Below are 21,406 nucleotides of genomic sequence, written 5' to 3'. Positions count from 1 at the left end.
CAGCGAGGCTTATTAATGAGAACAGGATGCAGTGTGTTAAGAGTAAGTTAAAAGTGTTGGTATGGATGAGATGTATGTAGAAAGACATTCTAGTATCAGCTGCTGAGAATTCTTCCAGATTGTATGGCTGTGGTCCACGGAAATCTTCAGTCCCTGAAGTTTCGTTCAAGGCAACGTTGGACATCTTCAGAGGTGCTCCTGGTTGTGCTGAGTCGTGCCTGCTGACGAGTCGGACGTCGAAGAGCGGCCTAAATACTGTGGAAAGTGGGCTTGGTCTTGATTTCACATGATAGCAGAGATAAACTTTGTCAAAGATAAAAAATTTTTTAACTATCGATCATAGTACATCAAAGATAAAACTTCTCATCGAGTCTGTAGCGCCACAGTCCACATGTCATGAAGATGCATGGTTTCTTCTTTTCTGTTAAAATTATCCCCATGTTTATATATTTCGATGGCTAGTCTATATAGCCACGGATAATAATAATGGCAGAAGATGATTTGAGTAGGTATGTCAGTTTAGAATAGTCGAAACCAGAACCGTCTCTCACAGTTACACTACAGTGATGAGGAAGATGTCTCTTCGAATCAATGTGACAGGGCGAATGTGGAAAGGTTATTGGAAGAATGCACGGATGTATTCAACCTATCTGGACCATCGCAAGCTAAGCTACTAGTGCAGCATAGTATTCCCACTGGGAATGAGTCACCTGTGTACAAAGAACTATACGGATTTCCTCACCATTTATAACCAGTGATCGAGGAGCTTATTGATCAGCAGCTCTGTGACGGAATTATAGAGGATTGCACTACTTGTCGAGGAGCACCTTTAATCATAATACCAAAAATGTCCTCAAATAGTAGTAAAGCTTACAGGATCTACTGCAGCTAAAGATAGTGAAACCAACAGACAGTTAAGGATGCTTATCTGGTGCCTATCATGATAAAACCTTGGCCCATCTAGGGCAGTGATGTCATTTTTCCATCACAGATTCCCAAACTGGGTACCACAAATTAGAAGTAGCACTGGAGAAGCGACTCAAAACAGTGTTTACAGCTACATCTGTACACTATCATTATTGTCAGATCTCATTTGGTTTGATAAACAGACTGGCAACTTTCCAGTGCCTATTAGATCGGGTGCTACCCAAAGAATACGTGGTACACCTGGATGGCAATGCATTTTCCAAAAACATCCAAGAGCACATGTCGCTATATGAGAGGTATTCGATGAGTTACATGCAGTGTGACTTACCCTTATTTCACGAAAGTGACAATGTGCAATGACCATATTATTGGCCAGGATGGTGTATGGTTCAAATGGTTCAAATGGCTCTGAGCACTATGCGACTTAACTTCTGAGGTCATCAGTCGCCTAGACTTAGAACTAATTAAACCTAACTAACCTAAGGACATCACACACATCCACGCCCGAGGCTGGATTCGAACCTGCGACCGTAACGGTCGCTCGGTTCCAGACTGTAGCGCCTAGAACCGCACGGCCACTCTGGCCGGCGATGGTGTAAGAACTGACACATAATTTGAAGAAGCCACAAACAGTTTCCAAACTCCTACTACAGAAAAGGAATTACATTCACTTCTCAGTAGCGCTAATGTCTATAGACAATTTATTCCAAAATTTACAGATGCTGCAAGAACCCTTATGCATTTACTAAGGAAGGGAGAAAAATTTCGATGGACAATCGATTGCAAAGCAGCCTTGTGGCGTTAAAGAATGCACTGACAACTGATTTTGTCTTCTCTTTCCCAGACTACTGGGAACAGATTACGTGATTCTAATAGCCACGCCCTAAGGTGTAGTTTGAGCCAAGAGATAGATGATAAAGAACACCCAGTAGCCTACAGTTATAGACAACTCAATAATGTGGAGAAGAATTATTTAGCTATAGTAAAGAAAACGCTATTGTGATTTTCTGAGATCATTGTTACCTTTAAGCCAATGTTTTAATTTCAAAATGGATCACACAGCAATGTAACTGCTCAAGAAACATTACTGCTCACTTGACCTACTGGGCTTCACAGCAAAGCAAATTTGGTTTTGAGGGTGTACATCAACCTGGAATGTCTCATGGTAATGTGGATAGGCTGAGTCAGAAAGGATGCATTGTACAATGTATTGCAGTAAGTGTTGAAAGCTCAAGCTGCTGATTCAACCTGTCAGCAGTTCATGAAGCAAGTACTACTCAGCTCTAATGACAGAGTGTTGTGCATCAAACAAAATGTGGTCACTACAAAGGTGTGCTAATAACTTTGCAGAACAAGTCACCGACGCAGTCTTACGATTCTAGTTGGGCAAGACTTATTAGACGATGTGCCTCAGACCACTGGAGTGCAGAAAATTATTGGTGGAAGACAAGAAAGCAAGATTTGGAGTGCTACATAAAGAACCACATTTCTTTTACTCAAAGAGCAGAGCTGATTTGTCAGTGAATCCTATTTCAGAGGTGACAGACAGAGAGACTATTCCAGGTGATCGGTATGGACATTCTTGGTCCCTTTTGCATAATCACCACCAGGGAATCAGTGTATTAGCTGTAACTGATCATTTCTATGTTTTGTAGCCTGGTGTTCTGTGAAATAGGGGTCACCGGCGAGGTAGCTCAGCGTGTTCGGTCAGATGGTAAGCTTAACTCTGTAATAAAAAATTGAGTGAACGGATCAATAATGAACCTGAATGGGCGTCTTGGGACGTGCACCCTAAAGAAAAGCAACGAACAATAATGTACAAAATGAGATAAGATAGCGTCTTTGATTAGCAATCAAAGCGTCCTTGGTCCCAGGTTTGAAACCCACCAGAACTTAAAGTATGATTAATTACCACCATTGGTGGCTGAAGACTTCTTGCATAAGAAGTGACCCTCATTCTGCCAACGGCCTTGTCAAAGAGGGCGAAGAAGTGGACAGAGGTTCAGGGCACTCACTTGTTCTAGGGGTGCAAAAAACTGCTCCTAAAGGCAGAAGAATCAGTAATGGTCAATGGCATAAAGATGCAGAAGGCAATGGAAAACGCTGCATTACAGACACGTAAGATGTATCAAGAGGACATTTGGCCTGTAACTGAAAAAGTGTCATGACGATCTCTTCCAATGGCAAAAGATTCCAGAATAGTCCCCCATTCGGATCTCCAGGAGGGGACTGCCAAGGGGGAGGTTACCACGAGAAAAAAATTGAATAACCAATGAAAGGATAACGTTCTATGAGCCGAGGTGTGGAGTTTCAGATGCTTAAATGTGCTAGGGAAACTAGAAAATCTGAAAAGGGAAATGCAAAGCACCAGTTAAGATATAGTAGGAGTCAGTGAAGCGAAATGGAAAGAAGACAAGGATTTGTGGCCAGATGTGTATAGGGTAATATCAACAGCACTAGAAAATGGTATAGCGGGAGTAGGATTCGTTATGAATAGAAAGGTAGGGCAAACAGTGTGTCACAGTGAGCAGTGCAGTGATAGAGTTGTTCTTCTAAGAATCGACATCAAACCGACAGCGACAACGAGTTTCAGGTCTACATGCCAATGTTGTAAGCTGAAGATGAACAGATACAGAATGTATATGAGGATATTGAAAGGGTAATACAGCATGAAAATCTAGTAATCATGAGGGACTGGAATGCAGTATTTGCGGAAGGAGTAGGACAAAAGGTTATGGCAGAATATAGGCTTGGGACAAGGAAAGAGCTAGGAGAAAGAGTGATTGGCTCTGTAATAAGTTTCAGCTCGTAATAGAAAATACTCTGTTCAAGAATCACAATAGGAGGAGGTATATTTGGATAAAAACAGGGTGACACAGGAAGATTTCACTAAGATTACGTCATGGTCAGTAAGAGATTCAGAAATCAGGTACTGGATTCCAGAAATCAGGTACTGGATTGTAAGGGGTACTCAGGAGCAGGTATAGACTCAGATCACACTGTAGTAGTGATGCAGATTAGGCTGAAGTTCAAGAGATCAGTCAGGAAGAATCAATACGCAAAGAAATGGGATATGGAAGTACTAAGGGAGGACGAGATACGCTTCAAGTTCTCTAAGGCTATAGATACAGTAATAATGACTAGCTCAGTAGGCAATAAAGTGCAAGAGGAATGGACACCTCTAAAAAGGACATCACAGAAGATGGAAAGCAAAACAAACGTACAAAGAAGTATACTGCGAAGACAATATGGGTAACAGAAGAAATACTTCAGTTGATCGATGAAAGAAGGAAGTACAGAAATGTTCAGGAAAATTCAGGAAGACAGAAATACAAGTCGCTGAGGAATAAAAACAAATAGGAAGTACAGGGAAGCTAAGACGAAATGGCTGCATGAAAAACGTAAAAAAGTCGAAAAAGAAATGATTGTCGGAAAGACTGATGCAGCGTACAGGAAAGTTAAAACAACACTAAAGAACACTAAAGGCAAAGGAAATTCCACTGTTAAATGCAGAGGAGACAGAGGATAGGTAGAAAGAGTACGTTGAAGGCCTCTATGAGAGGAAAGATATGTCTAATGTGATAGAAGAAGAAACAGGAATCGATTTAGAGGAGATAGGGGATCAAGTTTTAGAATCAGAATTTATCAGAGCTTTGGAGGACTTAAGATCAAATAAGACAGAAGGGATTGACAACATTCCATCAGAATTTCTAAAACCTTTGGGAAAGTACCAACAAAACGACTACTGACGTTGGTGTGTAGAATGTATGAAACTGGTGGTATACCTTCTGACCTTCACAGAAATATCATCCACACAGTTCCGAAGACTGGAAGAGCCGACAAGTGTGAGAATTATCGCGCAATCAGCTTGACACTTCATGCATCTAAGTTGCTGATAAGAATAACACACAGAAGAATGGAAAAGAAAATTGAGGGTGTGTTAGATGATGATCAGTTTGGCTTTACGAAAGGTAAAGACACCATAATTTGAGGGAGAAATTTCTGAGAATGTACGTCTGGAGTACAGCATTGCATGGTACTGAAAACATAGAAAACTGTAACAGAAGAGAATCGAAGCATTTGAGATGTGGTGCTATAGACGAATGTTGAAAATTAGATTGACTGATAAGGTAAGGACTGATAAGTTCTGCACATAATCTGGGAGGAAACGAATATGTGGAAAAATCTGACAAGGAGAAGGGATGGGATGATAGGACATCTGTCAAGACAACAGACAATGACTTCCATGGTACTGGAAGGAGCTGTAGATGGCAAAAACTGTGGAGGGAGCCAGAGACTGAAATACGTTCCCCAAATAATTGAGGACGTAGGTTGCAAGTTTTACTCTGAGAGAAACAGGTTGGCAAAGGAGAGGAATTCGCGGCAGGCCGCATCAAATCAGTCACAAGACTGATGAATAAAAGAAAGCCACAACCACTATACCAACTCACCAGGCAGCAACGGTGACACAGTCTACGATTAACAAATGTAATCAATCTGACTATACCCTAGTTACAGCTCTGGGCGCCTGCTGTGGCCCCTGTTGTTACAGTTAGGTTGTTTCCATCACTACTAAATGTACACACATTTCTTGTTGGGGTGCATCGAATAATGTTTGTTGTGCATTATTACAGAAATTTGGTAATATGTATATTATCAAGTTTTTGTAATAATGCACAACAAACATTGTTTTATGCACCTCCAACAAGGCGGTTTCTGGCACAGAGTTGGAGCCTAACAGCATCCCCGATGTGTGCCATAGTTCAGATCGTGCTCATTTTGTGGTAAAAATTCAATGTGAGTTCACTGGCGTGCTCCTCAAGGCAACGTGCCGTGATTATGGCCCTTTGACATGGACAGTTATCCTGCTGGAAGATGCTGTCAAGGAACAAATCAAGTTTAAAAGGATGGAGGTGTCCACATTAAGTCTGACATAGTACACAGGTATCGGAATGCATTCGATTACCAACACATGTCCAGTGGCAGTACAGATGAGTGTTTCCCTTTGCATAATACTGCCCACATCAACTTGAGTCAATGACACAGTGTACGTTTCGAGCAGCTGTTCGCGTGAATGAGAGCGTATCCGCACAGGATCATCAACCTAGTGGAACAAGAACGCGATTAATCCAACGTGGCAACACATTTCCAAAGGGGGAGGGGGGAAGGAAGAGGTGACGGAAGAGGTGATAGAAGTACACAGAAGATGAGGGAGGAACTGTCAGACGACGCGATGGAAGAAGAAATGAGAGTCGATGTAGCAGTCATGGGGGATCCAGTGTCACTCAGCGTTCAATAGAGCTGTGGAAGGCTTGCTGTCAAATAAGGCACAAGATATAGACAACATTCCTTCAAAATTTCTAGAATTATTTGGGGAAATGTCAAACAAAACACTATTGATGTTGGTTTGTAGAATCTATGATTCCGGAGACATACCATCAGACTTTCGGAGAAGTTATCATCCGCACACTGTAGGTAGTAAGGGCATCTAAGTGCGAGAACTACCAAATAACCAGTTCAAAAGCTCTTGCATACATGTTGCTGACAATAATAACAATATTCTGAAGAATGGAAAAGTACGAAGGTTTCTTCGATCGGTTTTTGGAAAGGTAAAGTCACCACAGATACAGTTCTACGTTTCGCGTGATAATGAAGAGAAGCCTTAAGAAAAAGCATGAAATTTTCATGAAATCTGTCGATCTAGAAAAAGCGTTCGGCAGTGGAAAATGGTGCAAGACGTTCAAAATGCTCAGGAAATAGGTGTAAGCTACAGGGAAAGACGGCCAACGTACATGTAAAATAACCAGAGGAGGTAGTTACAACGAAGTGGTGGGATTAGAAAGAGTTTAGGATAGTGGCGTAGTCTTCCTTCACAACTGTTCAATCTGTATAGCGGAGAAGCAATGACTGATTTAAGGGAAACGTTCAGGAGTATGATTAAATTTCAAGGTGAAAGGATATCAGTGATAAGATTCACTGATGACATTGGTATCCTCAGTGAAACTGAGGAAAATTATACACCTCTTGAACGGTTAACCGACTACCAAGCACTCACTATGCTTGGAGAGTATATCGACGAAAAGCGAAAGTAATGAGGAGTTGTAGGAATAACACTGGCGATAAAGTTAACATCAAACGTGGGGACCAAGAAACAGACTAAGTAAAAGAATTCTGCTATCTTTCCAGCGAACTAACCGGTGATGGATAAAGCAAGGACATAAAAAACAGTCTGAGAAAGGCTCAGTGGCCATTTCTGGCCAAAAGAATCCTCTCAGTACCAAACATCGCCCTTAATAATTTGAAGGAATTTGTGTGTAAGTGTAGAGTGCAGAGTTATACGGAAATGAATCACGGACCGTGGAGAAACCGGAAAAGAGGAGATAAGATCACATAAAAGGATGTTGAAAATTTGATGGACTGAAAAGTTAGGAAATGACGAGGTTCTCTGCAGAATTGGCTGGGAAAGGAATGTAGGGAAAATGCTGACAAGAAGTAGGGACAGGATGATACGAGATGTATTAAAAATCAAGGAATTGCTTCCATGGCACTTGAAGGAGCTGCAGGTAAAATCTGTGACCGAAGACAGAGATTAAGTTAAATTCAACAAATAATTTAGGACGATCGGCGTAGGTGATAATCATAGACAAAGAGGTTGTCACAGGATGGTAATTCATGGCGGTCGTTTCAAACTGATCAGAAGACTGATGACCCAAAACTACATTTTAATGAAACTGTGCAGAGTTATTGGTTGTGGAGATTATATGTGGCATAGCGAGTAATAATTATGGACTGGTACTAAGTATTGGTAAGTTGTGTAAAACTATATATTGGAACTGAAAGTGGGGGAGGGGGGGGGGGGGTGCTGGAGAACTCATAGTAAGAGAGAGATAGACGAAATTAAAGTAAATTTTTTACAAACTTAGCTAAAAACTATTGTGAAATTGTGTTTAGAGGAACCTGCCAGGCAAGTGATTTCAGATACTTTCTAATACTTCCTATATTCATATTCATAGAAGGTTTTAACAGAGGGTGGTAACAGAATAAACATTACATATTGAAATTACTGTGCTACTGGACTCGTGGAGCATTTCAGCTGTAAGGAGATCAGCTGCCAATGGCGAAATACTTTTGAGATGTAAGAAGAAGTTGCTCTGAGTGCTCTTGCTTCTAGTCAGTACACGTTAGGTTATTTGCATTTCTTCAGACATGCTTAGACATGCTTAATCGATATGTATGTCTTTGTGGTTGTGGTAGGGTGTGAGATAGGGTTCGATATAATATTTTTTTCTAGAGGAGAGGGAGATGGTTGTACCGCTGTCGTTTCCTGCCCCTCGACTCGTGCACCGTTGACTGACGTTTCTCTTCATATCTCACCCCCTTCGGTCGTAAACCTAGAATATTTCTTACCTCTGTTACCATATACATTATCTTTAAATGTATTACTCTCTTTTCAATCAGTTTGATTTTAATGTAGCCTTTGAAAGTCATCCATTGAGCTAGTCTCCAAAGCTCGAAATAAATATGATGTGGAAACTACGCTCTAATGTAAGTCACACTGGTCACATGCGCATTCGCGAACACTTATTTCTACTCTTTTCGTCTTTGTGCCTTGGCAGATTCGAAGCTGGTTACATATGCTCAAGTTTGTTTGTAGTTTGTGACTCATGTGACGACAGTTTGTGGTAGATTGGAAGCTACTTTAACATTTGTTATTAGAATATCGTATTGTTGTGTGTCTCGGAATAAGGCGTTGTCTGCTTTTCAAAGCGTTTGTGTTTACAGCTGTTACATAATGAGAAGAGCTTACACGCCGTGCTGCAGACCATACTTTCGCTCCCTTGTCTTTTGTGCGAATCCGGAGCTTTCTGCATGTTTGGGCAGATGATAATAGATCAGGTACGTACAACAATGTGTGTTCTTTGCTTGTGAAAATAAAATATGAGAATTAAAGCCTGTGCTAGTAAGTTCAGTGTTTGTAAGCATGTTGCACGTAGTTAATTTTCTTTAACACTTAAAGCAACGAAATGTCTTATGCGGCATAACTATGAAATGCGTGTCTGTACGCCTTCTTTTGGAATAGTAATCAATAAAACTGCACAGTTTATTATGTATTTCTAAACTCACCATGACTTACGGTGTGGTAAATGGTAAATATTGATACCAATGAAGGAGCACAAAATCTGTGCTGAAAAGTTCGAAAACAACTGTAGGAAATCTGTTAGTAAATATATTCCGTAAGGAGGAAGACATTTCCCGTATAAATCCACATTTGCAACCACTATAGTATAAAAGTCACTTTCACGAATTTCTTGAAATACTTCTTCAAGCACAGGCAAACAGTTTACCCTGCCTGCTGCGTCGTATTACACGTTTCTGCAACTGGTTCTATTGACACTTTTTTGCACAGACTACCATCAGTTACAACATAAGTGTTTGAAACGATACAAATAGTATGTACATCATCTCCTTCTGTGTGCTCTGCTCCAACCATTTTCCATAAGCTCTTTACACTATCAGCCAGACATCATCTACCATGGAAGTATGCATCGTCCATGAAGTCATTCTTATTGATCTAAAACAAATATTTACGAATGTCAGCATTATCCCTCTAATTACAAAAACCAATAAAAACAGAGGAAATAATCTGCCCCCCACATTCAAGTAAGTCCATAACCTCTTTTCGTCATTTGCATACCTCACAAGTCATCCAATAAGTGGACTGTAAGCGGTTAATATTCTCCTTGCTGCATGACTTGTACAGCGTCGCCACATTCCCAACTCTGTCCGTAAACGGCTCGATCTTTCCATTTTTTCCTCATCCTCTTCTATATCTCCACTCTCCATCCCCCCTTTGATACTCCTTAGATACTTTATCAAGGACTTACTCGTCTTTTCCTTCCAGGAGATTGTCGTGAAGTGTTCTCTCTGGCCACTTGTTTTTTCGTTCTCTTGACATACCCTAACCAAGCTTCCTGTCTCTCTCCTATTCTAGTAATAATGCTATAATGAATCTGCGTCCTTTCTCGTGTTTCTGCGTTTCTTACACAGTCAAGTCGGAAAATTCTACATGCTCTTCTCAAGTGGTCAATTTCTAAAGTTCTCAGTCTCTCCACAGGCGCGAAATGCTAAACACAAGATGAATGCTGAGGAGACGAGAGTCTCAAAGAGCATCTGCAAATATATGAATATTTAGCAGTGACTATTACGCAGTTGTTCGCTGATTTCTCAAGCCTAGAGACTTAGAACCATAAAAATGGTAACTTCCTGGCAGATTAAAAGTCTGTGCCGGATCGAGACACAAACTCGAGACCTTTGCCTTTCGCAGGCAAGTGCTCACTGATCTACCCAAGCTACATAAACCAGGACCTCACCTCCTACCTCTCAAAGTTCACAGAAGGTCTCCTGCAAAATGTGCAGGACAAGCACTCCTGAAAGAACGGTTATCGCGGGGACATGGCTTGGCCGTAGCCTGGAAGATGTTTACAGAATGAATTTTTCACTCTGCAGCCGTGCGTGCGCTGATATGAAACTTCTGTTAGGTTAAAACTGGTTTTGGAAGGTAGGAGCTGAGGTAGTGGTGGAAATGAAGCTGCGAGGACAGGTCTGGAACTGTGCTTAGGTAGATCAGTCTGTGGAGCACTTGGACGCAAAATTCAAAGGTCCAGACTTCAAGTCTCTGTCCGGCACACAGTTTTCATCTACCTGAAAGCTTCATATCACCTCACACTCCGCTGAAGAGTGAAAAATTAATTCCACAGAAATGGTATTCATACTTACCGGAGGAATATGTTAATACCTACAAAATCAATTGTTTGTGGTAGATAAAGCAGTAAACAGCATTTAAGGCTAATGGTATATACATTTATCGACTTCACTTAGGAAGTGAAAGAAATGTTTCACATTACACAGCGATGTGTTTCACGGAAGCATGCGCTGTCCCGTTAATACACTCCGTTTGTATTGGAGTTGGCACTGTTAGAGCGATCATTTTAAATAATACTACTGAAGTCTATTATTACATTGGAGCTCCATTAAATAATCGTTGTGTAACACCATCCTTTAATATTTCTGAGCGTTGCTTTTATAGGTGAACAAATAGCCACTAGTGGCTAACAACAGTTCATATAAAAAAGAGCTTATCTAATTTACTTTAGTGCAATGCTGGATATGTGTTAAATTTCAACATTAAATTACATTCTGCAGGAAAAATATGATGAACAATTTTTTATGAAAAATATGAATTCTTTAATGTTTTGAATTTAGTGAAGGAGGCAAACGTTATGAACAATTGTCTATGAAAAAAATATAAACGCTCCTTTTCCGTTATGAATGTAGCAAAGCCGATAACTGAAAACAATAACGTGGTATACCTCGATTCAGACCGTACCATAACAACTGACTCAAGGTTAACTTCCTGCAGGAAAGGTCGAATACGGTTCGCGGTTGTCTCGAATCTTTTCAACAGATCTGAAAGCTCTTCTATTTCTTTTATCAGAAATGACAAAAATAAATTTCCAAAAATTATAATTATCCCACTAAAACACAATAGATTAAATGATCGGTACAGCGATCAAAAGCAGAGCTTCTGTATCTCTTGCAGTATCATGAATGCAGCATTGATAAAGAGTGATGCGACACTAAATCTAAATTGTTGTTTTAAAGCCTGTCGACAAATAATTATGATGCATCACTTTTTTATTTCCAGTCAGAATTAACCCAGACATTTAAAGAACTTAATAATTTTAGAGTTCATTCATTTTGTTGTAGTACTGACCCCAAAACAACATTTGCTTAAGTTATTATTTGAATGACCTATTAGGCGTCGTGTTAATGGATCAAAATTAAGGGTAATCCTCTCACGCCTGTTAAGGATCAACTGTATTTAGCATCACATATTAAAAATTACAAAAATTAACGGTTTAATGTGGTCTACTCATGTTCACTTGGATCATTATTTACAGCCAGATGCTGTGATATAAAATATCACCCAGACAGCTGCTGCATGACACATAATCTTCGTATGTCCCCACAGCACTCTACATAGATTAAATCAGCAGTCTTGTGTCTCGATTGATGATTCCTGCCACACCTTCCTCTGTTGCGTCAATTACTTAACCTGAGAGTAGCATTACATCCTGCTGTTGCTTATATTTCAAATCAGTGTCATCTACAACTTTTTCACTCTATGAATCCGTATAGCAGCATGGAGAATATTCCCTAACGTCTCAATACTTGTCTTGCCTTGTTATACCTTCTTCTGGTTGTTTTCCACAGATTACGATTCTTACGCCTTTTCTCTTGTATCAGTGTGTAACACCCTGCTTGAGTCCGCAGGACAGAACAGGTAGTTGGAATTGTGAAAAGGGGCCAAAAGGGGCTGTCAGTTACACTTAAAAACATATAACTTTATTCAGTTGTCCAAACAATACAGTAAAAATTGTTTTGAACGCAGTTACCGGCTGAACAGCCCACACTATCTGATGCCTTAAGGGCACAACCACTTAAATTTAAAAACAGCTGAAAGAAATTAACATAAATTCAGACTCAGAATATTTAGAAGGCAGAAGGCCTCACGTAAGTAAGTTCTATAACTTGGCTGAAGGCCCAACAAATGTAACACTTGAGAGGAAAACAAGTTAATTTAAAGACGGCTGAAGGCCCATGATTTAAGACTGCAGGTAGAATTACACTACTGGCCATTAAAATTGCTACATCAAGAAGAAACGCAGATGATAAACGGGTATTCATTGGACAAATAAATTATACTAGTACTGACATGTGGTTACATTTTCAAGCAATTTGGGTACATAGATCATGAGAAATCAGTACCCAAAACAACCACCTCTGGCCGTAATAACGGCCTTGATACGCCTGGGCATTGAGTCAAACAGAGCTTGGATGGCGTGCACAGGTACAGCTGCCCATGCAGCTTCAACATAACGTAATACCACAGTTCATCAAGAGTAGTGACTGGCGTTTTGTCGCGAGCCAGTTGCTCGGCCACCATTCACCAGACGTTTTCAATTGGTGAGAGATCTGGAGAATGTGCTGGCCAGAGCAACAGTCGAACATCTTCTTTATCCAGAAAGGCCCGTACAGGACCTGCAACATGCAGTCGTGCATTATCCTGCTGAAATGTAGGATTTCTCAGGGATCGAATGAAAGGTAGAGCAACGGGTCGTAACACATCTGAAATGTAACGTCCGTCCACTGTTCAAGGTGCCGTCAGTGCGAACAAGAGGTGACTGAGACGTATACCCAATGGCACCCCATACTATCAAGCCGGGTGATACGCCAGTAAGGCGATGACGAATACACGCTTCCAATCTGCGTTCACCGCGATGTCGCCAAACACGGATGCGGATATCATGATACCGTAAACAGAATCTGGATTCATCCGAAAAAATGACGTTTCGCCATTCGTGCACACAGGTTCGTCGTTGAGTACACCATTTCCAGCGTTCCTGTCTGTGATGCGGCGTCAAGCGAAACCGCAGACATGGTCTCAGAGCTGATAGTCCATGCTGCTGCAAACGTCGTCGAACTGTTCGTGCAGATGGTTGTTGTCTTGCAAACGTCCCCATCTGTTGACTCAGGGATCGAGACACGGCTGCACGATCCGTTACAGCCATGCGGATAAGATGCCTGTCATCTCGAGTGCTAGTGATACGAGGCCGTTGGGATCCAGCACGGCGTTCCATATTACACTCCTGAACCCACCGATTCCATATTCTGCTAACAGTCATTGGGTCTCGACCAACGCGAGCAGTAGTGTCGCGATACGAGAAACCGCAATCGCGATGGGCTACAATGTGACCTTTATCAAAGTCGGAAACGTGATGGTACGCATTTCTCCTCCTTACACGAGGCATCGCAACAACGTTTCACCAGGCAACGCTGGTGAGGAATCGGTTGAAACTTTCCTCATGTCAGCACGTTGTAGGTGTCGCCAACCTTGTGTGAATGCTCTGAAAAGCTAATCTTTGGCATATCACAGTATCTTCTTCCTGTGGGTTAAATTTCGCGTCTGTAGCACGTCATCTTCATAGTGTAGCAATTTTAATGGCCAGTAGTGTAATTTAAAAAACAAAACACAAGGTAGAAGGCCTAATCTTCAATTAGGCTGAAGGCCCCACACAGTCTGATACTTGAAAGACAAGAACTATAATTTGAAAACGGCTGACGGCCGATTACTTAAAACAACTAAAATAATTTTTAGTAGGTAGAAGGCCCATAGCTTTATCTTTCAACAATATTTTACACAGGCTGAAGGCCCAAACAATCTAAGAGTTAACAAGTAAGGAATTTAAATTTTAAAGCGGCTGAAGGCCCATGGTTTAAAACCCAACTAAAAGCATACAAATTCAAACCATGGGCTATAAGCCATTAAAATACACAATCAAACACTAATAAGAAAAGGCAGTACAGCCAGCGGCGCTCAGAAGTTTCCGGGGGTCGGTCTGCACTTGCAATACTAACGTTCGCTTAGGGGAGACAGGTAGTCGGCCCAACTGTATCTGATCCACCGGCAACCGAACCAAGAGAAAGTCAGCGGACCCACCGACAAGACAACTTGCTTTCCACCCGACCGGTGCACAAGGAACACCAAAGCCAAAACGTAAAAGGCGTAGCCGCCCACAACCAAGCATGCATAAGCTGTCAAAACTACACACACGTGTTGGACAGCGACAACACGGTGAGGGAAAGACACTGCATGAATTTTACGTCAGAGGGCAGGGCAGGTGACCGGAACGCTGACGGCGACAAGGCAGAAAATCCCGCTGATGCACTTGGACTCCAAATATCCAAAATACTGCTAAACTCCACAGGATGGTGGCCAAACCTTCGCCAACTCGATCACTCGCTGCTGCTCACGGGAATACCCTCAACAGTCAACCATGAAAACCAACGGTACAATCTGAACAGTCTGGCTTCAGTAATTAAATCACCACTCAACTTTGACGTCCTGGGTTGATCAACCACGAACCTCGTAGCAATCGGAACAGCTCCCACACACTCCGACACTGCGTAGAGACCGCCAGCGGGCCTGGCCCACTGCGCCGCGCAGAGATTTCCTGGCTGATCCACACCAACCAACCGACTGCCACACATCAGCACTGATACAGCACGAACATAACTGAGCAGTCGACATCACAAGCTACACACAGTTTCACGAACACTTGCACGAAGGACTAGACAATACTAATGGCAGCGACTGTGCAATAACAAGGACGAATTACGAGTCGGCACACGCAGGCAACCCATAAGCGATCGCCGGCCAACATACACGTCATCCGGCAAGACGACCGTCCGACGACCAACCAAAGTGGTCATGACTCAAGTGATATGTATCGGCAACGGTCGGGCAAGTCATGGCTGTCCGGACCTCACTGCAGCCGCTCCCCGACTGAACTTCTGCCGCGTCCTAAGTCAAACACTGCCAACTGACTGGCAGATCCGAACTAACTCCGAACACATGACAACCGGGAAGTAATAGCAGTCACCAAAGATAATACGCCAGGGCTTATATCGATAAGCGGCAACAATCACCACTCGTGGCAGCGGCAACTCAGTGACACCAGTAATTGAAATTAACATAACGAGGTGGTAGTACAGTAAAAACAGGATGTCAAACCAGATATGGCACGAACACGAGCCACGCACGGCTCACAGTGCACTTGAGTTTTACATCCTGTAAGCTCACAACTGAAATTGATTCGACACTCTTATTTTGGAAAAGGAATAATATAATAACAGAGATGCTTAAATTAGGTAAAATTTTATTCTCAACATATCAAGCACGTGACAACTGTATAAGATAATTCTACAAGGAACACTTATTGTAGAAAATCTGATTCTCTGTTTATGTGTACGGGGTGTTTCCGTGATCACCATTCGAACCCTTTCCTTTTACGTTCTATCTTTGGATTTGTTCGTTCCTGTATTAGTCAGATTTATACCTTTACCTTCTTCATTATTTTTGCCGTTTTTGTGTCTCGCGAATTGAAACTGCGTTCTTGACCAGAACTCTGACCTGGGACCTTTGCCTTTCGAGAAGCAAAGGTCCCTGATTCGAGTCTCTGTCCGGGACATAGTTTTAATCCGTCATGAGCGTGCGAATGCAGGATTTGTGATAGCGAGTACCCGCCTCAAGCAGCACTAGAGGAAAACTTTATCAATAAGAGACCGAGAGGGCACTGTATTCCAGTGTCTGTCGTGGCTATGGCGTCCTATATTACAAGCCTTATTTATGTTATGCTACGAGAAAGTAAAATGCGACTTTTCATATTTTAGGTATGCCACTACGGTGAAAGACATAGACCTCCAAAGCAGTAACCAGCGTCCGTAGTAAAGGAAATGTAGAGAGAGGAAGTGTCCAGCCAACGTTTAAGAAAAGCATGTGTTAAACAGAAACTTTATACGTTTAAAATCAAAGCAAGTTGTGAAAATATGTCTACTAGAATTATGTAATATGAAAATGTCGTCTGTATAACGTTAATAAGCAGCATGTGCGGTATCTCATTTTTTTTCAGACAGGTCGTGACAGACAGGTTATCGAAGGTGAATATTAGTGTGAAGCAGCCCTGTCGGGATACGGTGAATATATTGCTGCACTATGCTGCTTCATTAATAGAGAAAGATATTTTTCTGAAACAATCATTTTGCAACAATGGGAAATTCTAGGTTTTTTTCACTGCAAGGCGAAAAAACTGAGGACATGTTTCACAGCAAAAACCACACACAACCTGTTAAATCTGCAGAACGGATCAACTGTGTGTTAATGAACATATCTGGCAAATTTGAAAAGATTAAAGAGGTGGTCTGTGACCCTTCTCGAATATTGCGAGAGAACATGAAAGTGAAGCTAATGTTATATCGAACTGTGTGTCCTGCTAGAAGGATTTACATTACCATACTCCACGTGGGTACTTGCTTGGAGCGTTTTAGATTCATTAAGAGGTACATCGTAGTAGTTCCCTGCAGATTGTTCTTTCCTGCTGTGTCTCTCACTTTTCTTCTTTTGAATCTCACAGTAATATCATCCATTACAAACTCTAGTCAAGATAATTTTGATGTCATGTGCAATCTTGGTTCATATCCTGGGTTGCCATTTTCTCTTGTGGCCAAAATACTGATGAAATGACGACTAAAAACGCGATAATGTGTTGCAGGAGTCGATTTCTTGCCATTAGCTGTATTCCTCTTCAATGCCATGATGCAATCTTTCCGTCTAGCTGTGTGTTGCTTTTTATTTGGATAGGAGAACTTCGTTTCAGGAGAAAAAGTGCTGTATGTGAAGTTACGACCAAAGACAAAACAGTTATAATTACTCTCCCTAGAGCCAGGTTGGTTGGTTGGTTTTGGGGAAGGAGACCAGACAGCGAGGTCATCGGTCTCATCGGATTAGGGAAGGACGGGGAAGGAAGTCGGCCGTGCCCTTTGAAAGGAACCATCTCGGCATTTGCCTGGAGCGATTTAGGGAAATCACGGAAAACCTAAATCAGGATGGCCGGACGCGGGATTGAACCGTCGTCCTCCCGAATGCGAGTCCAGTGTCTAACCACTGCGCCACCTCGCTCGGTCCTAGAGCCAGTAAACCTAAATTCGTCACCTTTACACTAGCACGCTGCTTTATTCGGAACCGTTTACTCTTTCAAGACTCTTGCAAGGCTGTCCTCTTGAATGTACCACTTGCAGTTCGCACGCTACCTACCAGCGCACGTAATACTACAATCAACTTCTGTCGACTGTTCCCATTTAGTTGTTCCCACAGACTGGTTTCACTCAAAGGGAAGAGTTAATAGCCGCGCGGAGTGGCCGTGCTGTTTAAGGCGCCATTTCACGGCCTGCGCGGGCCCTCCCGCCGGAGGTTCGAGTCCTCCCTCGGATATCGGTGTATGTGTTGTTCTTAGCATAAGTTATTTTAAGTTAGTTTAAGTGGTGTGTAAGTCTAGGGACCGGTGACCTCCGCAGTTTGGCCTATTAGGAATTCTCACACATTTGAATATTTTGATGAGTTAATAGTTCCACCGATATGTCAACCTATAATCGACAGAATCGATTTTTCTCATTCATTTGTTCCCATAGACTGCTTTCACTCACTAGAATGAATTACTAATCCAACCAGCACATAAAATTAAAACTGAATGAGATGACTGTTTTCCAACAACCGACTGAACCCATCATTTTCATTCGGTTGTCCGAATCACCAGTACTTACAGACCATATCTACTGCAACTCGACTTGTGAGATTCTATGTCTTCCATCTGTCTCAGCTCACGTGTTTAGTTAACAACATCTGCCGTCAGCACTGATTTGTTAGAGGAGTATACTCTGTATAATCCGCAACACTGGCTTTTGTTTTTTCTTGATAACTTATGTCTCACTGGACTACATGCGAAATTTTCAGAAAATCAACTGCAGCTCGAATAGACAACAATTTTCCCCCGTTTCAGAGCGAGAACTTGGTCCATGCGGGCTTCAGCTGTGAGTGGTTGGACGCAGACATCTCCTTCAGGAAGCCGCTCCTCAAGTTCATGTTGATGGCGTCACACCCGCTGCAGATCAAACTGGGCGGCACTGCCAAGCTGTCAAGGTCAACGTTCCTACAGGTAGCTCTGCAACTCTTCTCAGCTGTCAAATTCGTCTGTGGTCCACTTTACTTCACAATTTATTAGCGATTTACATGAGATGTCCCTACATGAGAGAAGACAGGGAGGAAGGAAGAAAATGCAAAGGGAATGGGACATAGGGATTCACAGTCTGTAAACGATAACGTCACAAGTGAAGGAGCAAATGCAAGACCCAGAATGTGGAATAGGTTCTCAGATATGCAAGCGACTCGAAAACTTCGTAAGTTATAGAAACCAGTACGTTATCCTGGATGGCGAGTGTTCGTTAGAGGCATCACCAGTGCCTCGGGAAAAGGTGGGAGGACCGCTCTTGTTGAGCAGCAATGTAAGACTGCTTGGTGATGGTATTGTAGACTACGGGAAAGCGTCGTCGTTGAGTGACTGCAGGTGGATACAGAGATTACATTTGATGTGATGAGTGACAGTTTGTTATAAATGTGGTAAAATATAAGTTAATGACAGGTGAGAAGGAAAATTATCTTGTGATATTCGAATAAATCATTTGTTCTGTTTTGCTTGACAGAGTAACGTCGATGAAATGTCTAGGCGTAACGATGCAAATAATCATGAAATGTTCCAAAAAAATAAGGCAGGTTGTAGGAAAAGTGAATGATCGACTTCATTTTATAGATGGAATTCGAAGAAATGGCAACTCATCTGTGAAAGAAACCGCGCACAGACCTTTCGTGCGACCCATTGTTGAGGATTGCTTGAGTGTTTGGGACCACCGTCAGGTCGGATTAAAGGAAGACGCCGAAGCAATTCAGAAGTGTGGTGTTATATTTTTTGCTAGTGATTTTCATCAAAAATTGAGTAATAGGGAAATGCTCAGTGAGTTCAAATGGGAAACTCCGGAGGGAAGAAGACGTTCTTTTCGTGAAACACTTGAGAAAGTTTAGAGAATCGGCATGTGCGACCGACTACGAAACGACTCTACTGGCACCACGGTACATTTCGCGTGGTGCTGTTGTAGAAGATCGAATTGGGATGGACGGATATGTGAATTTGCCGTCTGTTCTTTAAAGGACCTGTACCTGAATTCGCTTTCATTAATATAACGGAAAACCTAAATCTAGACTGGGTCTAGTACATCCAAATGGAAATGCATTCCCTTAATCATTGTGCCGCCTGGCTGTTGACGTTCTGTTTAAAAGGAAACGTCATTAAGCATTGTGTGGTAAATCATACAATAATCGATTAGAGTATTTACAGTTTTGTCGGTGGTTAATGGGACGAGAAATCTTACGACATAATACTAAACGTATTCTCAGAAAACTATTTAGAATTTTGGAAGCTTAATAATGTCGGAAATATGTTAGATCTCTTCAGAGCGAACATGACACTCTGAAACTAGTGTCAGTGATTGTAAGTCGGTTGTACCGACAATGATTACAAAAGCACAAAGGACAGTTAAACAACAAGAGAGATTTACATGTTCAGTAAACAAGATAAAGAGACAGTAGTGTCATACCTTCAAGAGGATACCGGAACATTTAGCTATGGGCAGGAGCGTTTAACATAAGTATGGATTATATAGAGAATCCTTGTTGATCACTTGATAGATTTTTAGCCAGTAAATGATCATGTTGCAGGAACCCTCGATGATATCCAGTGCCTGTAACGAAACTTGTAAAAAAATAGCGATTACTGCGCTATAGGAGTATAAGTAATATGTGAAGCCTTCAAATACAACCACTCTCAGATCTCTCTAAATATCCGAAGAGCTATAAATCATGTCAAAGTTATTGTCCAGAAATTGATAGCTGATACAGGAACAGAAATTGAGGGCAACACAGCAAAAGCAGAAACGCTGAACTCCTTTTTAAATTAACTTTTAGAACGGAAGATCTAGAAGTTCTTCTCACACCGTTGCTCAAGAGAACGATAAAGATATTAGTGGCATTGGAATTGAGGAACAGCTGAGATTGGTAAATGTGATTGAGGTGGTACGCTTCCTTATTTTTAATGATTCGTTCTTAGCCTCTTTCCTAAGTTTCAGTAGTGAAAAAACGATTACTTTTTGGTCATTAATTTTGTCTGAAAATCTTGTTCTGAGCTTTGCTTTTTACTTTTAAATATTAAATTTAGATCGAGCATGTATTTTCGTTCATGTCACTTACCATTCAATTCAGTTTCCTACGTTTGATGTGAATGGTTATGAATAACCGCTGATAATAAAACAGTAATGTATATTTTTGTTCACAGGCTCTTAACGGTTCATACACGCTTATAAATTTGTTGTATCATTCTCGTCGTCCTGAGGGATAAATACGCGTTATATTCAAGAAGACAACCAACATACCTGGCTACTACTGGACTCGCACATAATTTTTCATGATCTTTCACGGTTAATTACTGATATCGAAAGCACTCTAAAAATAATTTTTAAACTCTAATGTTATGTATAATATATGCGATGTATTCTTAAAATACTGCAAGTTAATATATCAGTTGAGATGGTGTTAGTTTACTTAATTTTCTTATAATGCAGTTTGTTCGTCGCTATGATTAAAATTTTTATTTGTAAAGCTGTTTTCGAATTGTAGACTAAGTATTTACTTATAATTTGATAACGTATGCCACCATATGTCTCCCGTGTACATAAAAGTAACATGTCTCTATACCTTAGAATCTTCTTGACGAAATGGATGGAAAATGCAAGCATAATAAATTACATAAAACACCGACGTTATTTTTCTCTTACAAAAATGCTTTTAAGTTTCGATAGGATTACTGTTAAACTGTTTATGAGAATAGTAAAGGTTCCATCAGGTATATTTATTCTTATGAGGGTCATTTAAACAATTCTCATACGGCAATTCTCTTTATTTCATAAGATGGTTTCA

At 41.3% G+C, this 21,406-nt stretch overlaps 1 protein-coding gene across 1 annotated transcript in view; it reads left to right on the top strand.

Moving 5' to 3' along the window:
- The window catches only part of LOC126457938 (odorant receptor 43a-like), a 96,103-nt gene extending 75,205 nt beyond the window's left edge, over positions 1-20,898 (top strand). The window contains exons 5-7 of the mRNA XM_050094662.1: positions 8,710-8,823; positions 18,384-18,539; positions 20,766-20,898. Coding sequence (XP_049950619.1) covers positions 8,710-8,823; positions 18,384-18,539; positions 20,766-20,828 — 333 coding nt within the window. The 3' untranslated portion in view covers positions 20,829-20,898. The remainder of the gene's footprint in view (positions 1-8,709; positions 8,824-18,383; positions 18,540-20,765) is intronic.
- Positions 20,899-21,406: the final 508 nt, after the last annotated feature.

This window comes from Schistocerca serialis, chromosome 1 (genome assembly GCF_023864345.2).
Source record: "Schistocerca serialis cubense isolate TAMUIC-IGC-003099 chromosome 1, iqSchSeri2.2, whole genome shotgun sequence".
Taxonomy (NCBI): domain Eukaryota; kingdom Metazoa; phylum Arthropoda; class Insecta; order Orthoptera; family Acrididae; genus Schistocerca; species Schistocerca serialis.
The sequence above is the reverse complement of the archived record's forward strand: the minus strand, read 5'-3'. Positions and strand labels throughout refer to the sequence as shown.